The 10569-nt window shown below is 31.3% G+C and overlaps 1 protein-coding gene across 1 annotated transcript in view; it reads left to right on the top strand.

Annotated features, from left to right (window-relative positions):
- Positions 1–4924, top strand: part of LOC107441289 (serine/threonine-protein kinase 26) — a 40093-nt gene extending 35169 nt beyond the window's left edge. The window contains exons 9-10 of the mRNA XM_071182231.2: positions 1057–1259; positions 3034–4924. Of these exons, the coding sequence (XP_071038332.1) occupies positions 1057–1259; positions 3034–3046 (216 nt within the window). The 3' untranslated portion in view covers positions 3047–4924. The remainder of the gene's footprint in view (positions 1–1056; positions 1260–3033) is intronic.
- Positions 4925–10569: the final 5645 nt, after the last annotated feature.

Genomic DNA, 10569 nt, shown 5'->3' on the forward strand with positions numbered 1-10569 from the left:
TAACAAAATTTATCATGTATATATCTTACGATAAAAATCACTCAAATGCATTTTGCATTAAGATGTATATTTGGTAAACAGTTTTGGAGAGTATTTTACAGCCTGGTTGATCAAAATGTGCTTTCTCCTTTTGTGTTTCCGTCATTTTCTCTTCCTTAATGTAGTGCACGTGTCGTGTGCACCAGTATTGCAACGTGCATTCTTAAGCATTAACCTCAGATCATCGTCAAAAAGTAAAATTAGTGTAGCTTTAATAAGACGTTTAATCAAATAAACAATATTTTTGATAAGAATTTTCAACAATATACTATATATCAATAAGTATTAGGACACCTATGCAAATGACTATATCTACGGTCCTGAGATGCGTCACGCCCTCCGCCGATATATATCGTGTAGAGAACATCGGCATTAGTCCCATGCAAGCCTACTGCACTATTTTGGATGACAATGTGCTTCCTACGTTGTGGCAGTTTTACGGGGTGGACCCCTGTTACTTCCAGGACGACAATGCCAGCTGTCATGTTGCGAGGGTCACCAAGGCTTGGTATGGTGCCAATGGGGCTAATCGAATGGACTGGCCTACCCAGAGCACAGACCTGAATCCTGTCGAGAACCTCTGGGACGAGTTGAATCCCCGAATTAAGGGGTGTACTACCCGTCCAAAATCGAGGAAGGAACATACATGTCTTCTCCAAGTCGAGGGGAAGAACTTGAGGAAAGTATGCCCCGGAGGGTTCAAGCTGTAACTACCTCTCGTGGAGGCTCTACCAACTATTGATTATGAATAAAGTTTGTTTTTCTTTCCAATCACACGTGTTCAAATTCTTATCGGTAGATAGTGTATATGCAAATTATTTTTAATTCATCTCACTTCACTTGAAAGAATGGAATGCTATAAGCAGAATGCCATAATTTATGATACAATAAAAATTGCTCTTTATAAATTAAAAAGCATGTTTTTAAGCATTTGAATTTAATTTTGCAATGTGTTATAATTACTTTATAACTAGATTACTTTGTCTGGCTTATGAATTTTTCTTACATTTTTCACAGTTAAAGGAAACACATGGTGGCCAAGTAAAGAATTCCGGTGACTCCAGAGAAAATTCCATCGAGGAATTCCACAATGCTTTTGCTGCAGTTGAACAAAGTAGTCCTGGAATCACAGACACTTTCGTAAAGGAAATTTTCCGACGTCTTGCACCCCACCAAAGTCGAGAACGGAAAATGCACAATATTATCGGCAGGCTGAAAGTGTAAGTAAGATAACAGAGAGGTATTTTAAAAATAAATTGCAGTGTGTCCCACTTAAATAAAGCCACCCCATTTAGATTTTGTGCTATAATTGGAGCGAAGAAAACGAATGTAAATGAAACTTGTATATTAAGAAAGTTGATATCCAAACAGACATTTATAAAATGTAATTCGCTCCCTACTTCATCTCGACAAGCAGGGAAGAGTGAGGTAGTAACACCGTGTAATGGGGTAAGACAGGGTGCCTTGATAATGCCGAAATCAGTCCTGTTTTCTAGCAAACAAGCACTGAATACCACTAGCCAACACTGAATACCACAACTAAACACTGAATCTAGTGGACCACTTAACTAGTCAAGCAGAAGAACCTATAGTTTGTCTAAAATAAGAGCTCCTCCAGACATTCGTCTGGACCTGTGACAGTGACAACGGTAACGAGGTATGACTATTTCAAGTAGGGGTGCGGGGTCACTGTTTTGGAGTGGTTTCGGCTCGGGTCGGTGGGAGAAAGGGGATATTTTTCTTCGGTCTATTGTGTGTCCTAGAGTGAAGATACCTCCCTAAAATGAGCCATTCTTGTTTCCATAGGCGATAACAAGGCTGGAATACGCCATCTAGGGAGAGACCGGTTTCGTGCATTTTCTAGTATTTGACTTTTTCTAGTAGAAAATCATTAATGAAAAAAATGGTACGTCTATGACTTTTCATAAATGATATTTTTACTGTAGGTAACTGAATTATGAATATCTTGATTAAATCTAATTCTGTCTAGGACGAACAGTTTAGCTCTAACAGGCCTTCGAATCTCAGTTATCTGGTAATATGCTTAGAGATTACTAAGTCATTCCTCTCTTTATTTGGAGGCATTTCATGCAGTTTTTGGATTAATGTCTAACTAGAGTACAAAAATCTCTGGAGCTCTGTGTTCGGTGAAAATACAATTTCACCTTCGTCTAGCCGCTTCAGGAGAATTTATCCCTATGTAATAAAAACAAATCAATAATCTTCATACAAATTACCGACTATCTACTGTGCTCCCATCTCCACTGGAGTTCTGTGTCTGATGACAATACAAGTTTCAAACGTTTCCTGAGTGCTACAAGTTAAATTCATAGGAGACAATGAAAAAATGAAAAAAATTGGATAAATATGACAACCAAAGCTGATGTCTTCAGGGGGTACCAGCTCCGGAAGTCATAAAAGCAAAACCTTTTCTTTCGATGGAGAAAGACAAAAGTCTAAAATTGCCCTCTCTGTACCCCCAAAGGTTTTGCCAAAGTTCAGGAAAAGAATAGAATGCATAATATACAATATAAAATACAGAAGAACACAATATAAAATTTCAATTGGAAGTATTATTTTTAATTACTTTAAAATTTAGAATTCTTTATTTCATATTAAATTCATAGGCATATTTTCTATCGATCCATATCCCGGCCAATTCAGACGAATTGGAAGGTTTTATTTTGAATTGACTCTCTGCGCGTGATGAAATAATGTAATTTCTGTCAAATGTAATTCGTAATAAACTTCTGTCACCGAAAATCCCGTCCCATGTCTTTAGAAAGTGATGCGTCCTCCATTTTTTAAATGCGTCAAAAATGAAATTATTTCCTCCTTTTTAATCTAATTCAAAAACACCTTTTTTAAAATTCTTATTCTATTTTATTATTTAGCTTTAGATTAAACTAATTTAACTAAAAACAATAAATGTGTGGTCAGTTTATAAACTTTTTATATTTTAAATACATTAGTATTTACTTTCTTACATTTCAGGAGTGAGACTTAATTCAAAGAAATCATGGAGCATAATGCTAAGATCACCACATATCAGCCTTGTCCTGATAAATACCTTTTTGCCGTGGATATCTTTGCTTCCTTTCTCTTACGAAATATTGTACTATTTTTAAAAACAAAAAAGTTTAGTGCATTATATAAATATAATATATATATATACAAACGTACATTGAGGGAACCAAACGTTAAATGTCCCTTAAAATCGTGATAATTATATTATGGGCTTAAATGTTAGCAGTATTATATTACTAGTAATATAAATATATAGATATATTATGTCAAAATGATAGTTTCTACTAGTAATTTAATTTTTATAAACTCGTACTGTTATAAATGTATTGGTCATTTTGAAAATCATATTCAGAAGAATTTTTGGGCATCGTGTTCCAAGTCACAGATCATAGTGCAAAATATTTATTAAAAGGTAGAATGAGATGAACAGTACCCTCAAATTTTGCGAAAAGACAGACTCTTAAACTTAAAACCATTTTTCTCAAAACGGAATTGCTTGATTTGAAATTTTATCAAAATGAGACAAATATAGACTGTTTTATTATGACTTTAACGCATAATTTTAGAATTCTAGTAAGAAAAATATAGCAAAAAAATACACATTAGAGGTCGTAAATTAATATTTAAGCGAAGAAAAAAATTATATCCAAATCTAGAGACTTTCTAATCATGAAGGCGAGAATGTAAAACCTCCAAAACCTTTTTAATGGGTGGAAAAAACAGAGAGAAGTTGAATTGCAATTCTAATTCCTCTAAATTTTATCCTGAAATAAAACTGGATTTGATGTTTTTTATTACACCTTCCTCATTAGTCATTCGGCAGATTTTGATAGCGTTTAAGTTTTTTTCCTGGTTTACATCTTAACTAGTGATCCCTAATATTTTAATTCTAAAAATATGTATCGAGCATGGCGATCACGGGACATCTTGTTTAATTATTGACGCCCAGTGGCTGAGTAGTAGCGCTTCTCACTCCGATGTTACAGGTTCGGGGCTCTATCCTTGACCCGGGCAGTGGGTTGATAAAATGTGTACTAAGCATGCCAACCGGAACAAGTGCTCTTGCACCAAGGTCAAGAAAACAGGAATAGGCATAGTTGGAGTTGGCCCTCCATGGGCTGTCGTGCCACTAAATTTAGCTTTTTTTCTTTAATAATTGATATTTTCAGATGGGTAATTTTTTGAGATTTTAAAACAAAGAGAAATAAATTAATTTTGATCGGAAATTACACTCGACGATTTTTTAAAAATGGTGCTATAAGAAAAATGCTAAATTTATTTCAAGTTCAGTAGACAAAGAATGATACTATCAGGGTTCTTACGGCTTCTGAAGTCTGATGTTAAATAGCTCTTAATGCGTTAATTGTTTTCATGGCTCTAAAAAAAGCTGACTTCGATATTTTTTTTAAAAAAAAATTATATTTTCTGTTGTAAAATAATGATAATGTTGAGGTTTAACTTCTTAAAACTTTTTCACGAAATTCTATTTATTTTTTTATTTTTTTCGTTTCATAATAAAATCACTAGAATTTTTTTTCTTTCATACTATATATTTACCGAATTCAGGACAAAAGAGCTACTAAATACAAGCATAAAGCTTTGAAAATTCAATAAAACACCGATCTTTGAAGTTCGAAAATAAATAAAAATAAAATAAACGAAGAATCTTTCCAAACTATCGCTTGAAATTTTAATAGCACCGTTTCATTACTTGGAATAATAGCATAATATAAAAATTAGGCATTGCTTCAAAATATTCGTCGCTTAAGAAAATACTTCCTTTCTAATTATTAATATGTTTATTAAGGATAATATTTTGCTCATTTTGTTTCCCCCCCCCCCCCGCCAAAAAAAAAAAGTCAAAATGTCTTTTAATGTAATTTGCATTTTGAACTGTGACTTGATGTTTGCTTTAAGCAAAGTTCTTCTGAATTTGTATCTTTAAACACCATGGATATCTTTGAAATATGATAATTTAGTCTTAAAGAAGGCAGTTAAGAAGACTGATTTTTGCTTATATTTTTCAAATTGTTTCTCATATTTCATTAAAATTACGTATTCATTTAATTTATGCGACACATCTTTTAGCTCTACTATTTTACATAATTAACAATTATTTCAAATGTAATTTTAAAAATAAATCAAGAAATCATTCAAGATAGGAGAGCAGCAAGATTTCCTTCAAGCAGTTTCAGTTTACGTCATTTTAAATAGATTGAGTGTTCTGTAATTACAGCCTTTAATACATGTTTTTGGAATCATTATCAAAGATGAAGAAAGAAAAGTATATAGATTGGTGGACTCAAATTAATATAAAAGCGAACTCGACAAATAGATACCGAGGAAGTTGAGAACAAAATATCAAAAATCGTTTGATTACCGGTTGAAAATTTGAAGTGTGTTTGAAATCGTCTGTCATCTTCTCTTTGTTTATTTGAGAACAACATTGTGTATACTTTTTTTTAAAATTCATTCTTGACAGATATTTTAACCCATTATTTCTTTTTAACGTGATGCAGTATAATATTTCTTTTTGTTTTTGATGTATCGATTTGTTATCTGCCTCCAAAGAGAGAAAAACAAATAGCATTAATACAGGTAATGTGTTAAAAATATTTTTAAGACATTTAGCAGAACATCCTGAGCCCAGTACTACATGTTTGTTTCATCCGTGGTTTGATCTTTTACCAGATAAAGTAGGTTTGTAGTTTTTCGAGTTCAAATGCGCTTCTTTTTCGTGCACAGTTTTTGTGAAAATACGCTTTATTCTTTTCCTTTTAACAATAATAGTTACTACATAGTTGACTACAATGTCTGTTTCAAAACATTATATTATACTTCTTGCATTAATCTATCAATTATTCCTGGAAGACATTTAACTAACTCGATGTTGACCAGAAAAACAGTTACTGATGGTAGATGAAGATACTAAAATTGAAAGCTCTCGATTAACCTCTGTAAGTTGACTTTTTTAAGGAGCAACAGTTTGATGGTCCACTTAGACAAGTGGTCAGCTTATGAAAAAGGAGAATTTAAATGTTTTTGCCAGTTTGGTACTTAAACATTATGGTGCTCAACTTAATAGGTTACACTGTAGATCTTTTCTAACTTTATTTTGTGTAAAGAATCACCTTTTATTTTATGAATTCTGTAATTTTTAGTTTGTAATTTGTTTAAAATTAGAATCTCAAATAAACCTTTATGAATAGAGAGAGAGAGAGAGACAAGGAGGGAATATTGGACACAAAAAGCAAAACAAGCGAATGCTGTACCCTAAATTATAAGCTTGTAAATATTTATTTACCTGTTCATTTATTGACTGAATCATCTATTCACTGATAAAATTGAGGATAAATTTGATTACTTTAGGGTAAACAAACCTATTCCGTAAAGTTAAACTGAAATTAAAAGTACAGTGAAATTCTGTAAGTTGACTTTTTGTGGAGTAACAGTTTGATGGTTCACTTAGTCAAGTGGTCAATTGATAAATGGAGAATTTAAATGTTTATACTAGTTTGGTACTTAAACATCAGGGAGCGAAATTTAACAGGTTTTACTACAGATCTTTTTATAACGTTATTTTGTGTAAAGAATCACCTTTTATTCTCTAAATTCTATTTATTTAAAATATAAATCTCAAATTAATCATTATGAGTAAAGAGGGTGACAAGTATGGAACATTAAATACAAAAGGGAAAAGAGAGAGGAAATGCAGGCCATACCACAAAATTATAAATTTGCAAATTTTTAATTATTAACTGAATCACCTATTTATTGATAAAATTGAGTGTAAATTTAATTATTTGAGTGTAAACCAACCTATTCCATATTTGTCCCCCTTCACCTGTTTAAAACATTAAATGATGTCTTCATTGAAAGAAAATGGTGCATAAATATTATTGACATTCTCGTACTTCATCGTGCAAACATTGTAAAATATTATTCATGGTTGTAAAAATTTGATTCAGATATATGTTATTGATTGTATGTTCATTCTGCAAATGTATTAGTAATTTGTTTCATTGTGCAGTAGTGAGTATTATTTTAAATTTGAATATTTTATTTTCCTGGAATGGTATGATACGAGTATATGGATAAACATGTTTCTACTACATTTTATTTTAGAGTGTGATAGCTTAGGCTTAATGTTAATAAATTAGATGGGGCGCCAATGGAGGAAGAAATTTGCCTGTTGGAAGAATAAGCTTAAAAACAATGGGGGATGCCTTTTTAGTTTTCAGTTTGATTTCCGATGCGAGAAAAACTTTATTTCATACAACAAAAAAGTGTGTTTTGGTGTTTTTATTTTAATATAAAACTAATAAATTAAATTATCTAGTTTAAACAATGTCTATCCAATGATTATTTTTATAACTTCTCTCAGGGCTCAATCTATTGCTCGTCATCGTAGTTTTTTGGGACACTCTAAAGAGAGTGTCTGGAGCACAATCCCTTAAGATAGTGCCAAAACCAAGTTTGAGCGGTTACAGAAGATCTTTTAGAACATGTGTGCCAGTCAGTTAAGTAAATAAGCATCACTGGTGCGGTCAGTGTGTGGGTGGGTGACCACTTGGATCAGTCTGTGTAGGGACCGAGGGTGTGCGGTATTTGTCCTCAATAAACTGTTCTACCGTAAAGTGCTGGACTTAGCATGTAGGTCGTCGGGCTACCGACCCTCTGCAGAGGATCAAAATTTTGATGGCATGTCTTCGGATCATCCTCAGGGATGTTTGCCAGACCGTCGCCAATAGCCCATTGTGCAGCTCTATTGCGACGCAAATGAACTACAACAGCAATTGAGTAAATGAAAAAAAAATTTTTTATCAATTTAAAAATTGATTTTCTTTTTGTTTGAAGTTCTAGAAAAAAAGCATGGCATTATATTGTGGGATTAGACAGAGTAATTCTGCAACAGAAAAAATGGGATCCTTTAATTTTTCCAGATCTTTTAACTGACAGGGCGAAGAAAGAATACTGTTGGGGAACATAAGAGGTTGCAAGAAGTTCAGCACATCAATTACATATTCTTAGGTATTGTGCTTAAACGACCCAATATGTAGTTAGGCATTTTCCATTTCACGCTGAGTGATAAAAGTATGATTGCAACTGGATACAACTTATTTAACAAGTGCAGTTCTCACTTAATATTTCAATGAAGTGTGCCAGTTTAGTTTTTGTCGAGGAATTCAGGCGCCCCTTCTGCGTCACATAACTTCCTTTAATTTCATACTACTATGGAACACTTGTCTGAAAAGTGTTTGCATTTAATAGTGCACAGAAATAAATATGTTTTCTAAGAGTTATTGCCTTTAAGAGATGTATGTCAAAATATGCTAGTCAGCCAGGTAATTTTACTTAATCTTCTCTGTTTATTATAGCAATATATATAGATATAAATATTTATGTGGATGTATACTTTTCCTCTATTTGAGGAAATTACTTGTACAGAGTATATATGTTACTTCTTTATTTTTATTGTATACTTCTATGAGCTTATAACTTCATCTATTTTATGGAGGAAAATTATTTTTGTTATTTTATATGATAGAATTCTAAAAATTTTGACCAAAAGTTTTTATGCATTCTTTTACAATTTTATTACATCCCTTTACATTCTCCCTTCATATATTGGTCAGAAGTGTAAAAAAACTTAAAATATATAACTTAGTTGTAATTTAAATAACTGTTAAATTTATAAGTTAGAAAAATAGTATCATTTAGAATCTAGATGCAGTGTTTACAGTATGTGTATTGGACCATAAGTTTTCCCCTCATTTTACTTGCAGGCTGTCAAGTACTTAGTGTCACCATGCAAACATCCTATTACAATTTTAAAAATAAATAGTTATTTAAAATTGATCTCCCAGAATTTCCATACACAACTAAATATTGAAACCATTTATAATGTTCCAAAATATATTGCATACTTCGTATTGCTGGTATTTAGTTAGGGATTTTTTTTTTTTTTTTTTTTTGCAAAACTTATTTTTGTTTCTACAAAAATAAGTTTTGAGTTGAACGATGACAAACTTGCCATCAGAGAAATAATGATATAGTTTACTCAGAGAACATACAGTGTCAAGTGAGAGGAACTACTGACAATTGATTTTGGGGAAGGAAAAAAAAAAAAAGATTAATTTTCAAATTTTTCTGTCACAAAATATTTTTCCTTTTTTTATTATACACGCTTAGAACAAAGATTTTTTCTCTGGTAGCAAATTATTCAATGTTGTAACAAAACATTTTTTCAGGTTTATTATCTTTTACTTACAGTTCTCAAAATTGTGCGGTAATAATTTTATTTGAAGTTTGATTTTTTCGGTTATCAAAGAAACATCAAACCATATAAGTAATACAATAATTATTTTGATATCACGTAAAATATTTTGATGATTCTTTTCTCGATCAAAATGTTTAATATATACGCTAGCAACAACTCGCCTATTTTTGCTGAAATAAAAATCAAGAATAATTCATTTTCTTGTTGCTCTAATTTTCAAAATCTAGACGTTTTATTTACTTCTACAAATCCTATGAATTATTGAAGTTTCATTGTAATTATATATTAAAAAGTTATTTTTTATAAAATAATAACAAAATATTTTAGAACACAAAAACTTCCCAATAATGCAATCAATTCCTATCGATAAAATCTGTTGAGTTCATTTGGAAAGGTTGATCTTTCATATTACTTTTTGTTTTTAACTGAATTATTTTTCGAATGGAAAATATTTGTCTTAAAAAAAAACACACACTTTACTAGATTTTCATTTTTTCATGACTTAACTATTACTTTATCAAAATGATTTTTTATAAATAACTAAAATTAACAGCTAGAAGAATGCATTACATATTAAGGAATGTTCTGAGGTGTTCATGATAAATAAAATCAATTTGCCAAGCAACAGACATAAGTTACATAAAATTAATTTTCCATCATAGCTACTAAGCAACTGACTCGCTTAAGTAATGTTGGGAACTTGTAAAACACATGTGTCTTACGTACGCTAAGTAATTTGTAAAAGAACAGAGTATAATACGACACTGAAACACGTCACTATGTATGAGGGGGAAAATGGCAATACATGGATTATTTATTCACTATAATCTTTTGAACATTTTGTAGTTAGGAGCAAAACCTAGTAGAAAAGGTTGAAGTGTTACCAATGCACTAGATTGTAAGCGGGTTACATGTCAGAATTGTTTTTGAACATTATTTTTTGTGTGATATTTTTTGGATAATAAAAGTGTGCTATTATATGATTCAATTGATTTTATTAGTCATATGTAATTGTTGAAAAGTTATTACCTTTGATGTTAAGAAATTTATGTAAGTTTTTGTGTTAGTCAACAGCTAGCTTTACAATTGGCATTGAAATTTTGTTACATTTATTTGTGATATTGATTCTCATAAATTTATTAAACGTGTGTTTGATTTCATTAGTTGTGACTTTTTTTATAGCCAGTAAAAATTGTTATAAATGAGGCTGGTTTTATATTTAC

This window comes from Parasteatoda tepidariorum, chromosome 4 (assembly GCF_982258835.1).
Source record: "Parasteatoda tepidariorum strain Cologne lab strain chromosome 4, Ptep-v5.0, whole genome shotgun sequence".
In the NCBI taxonomy this organism is placed as follows: domain Eukaryota; kingdom Metazoa; phylum Arthropoda; class Arachnida; order Araneae; family Theridiidae; genus Parasteatoda; species Parasteatoda tepidariorum.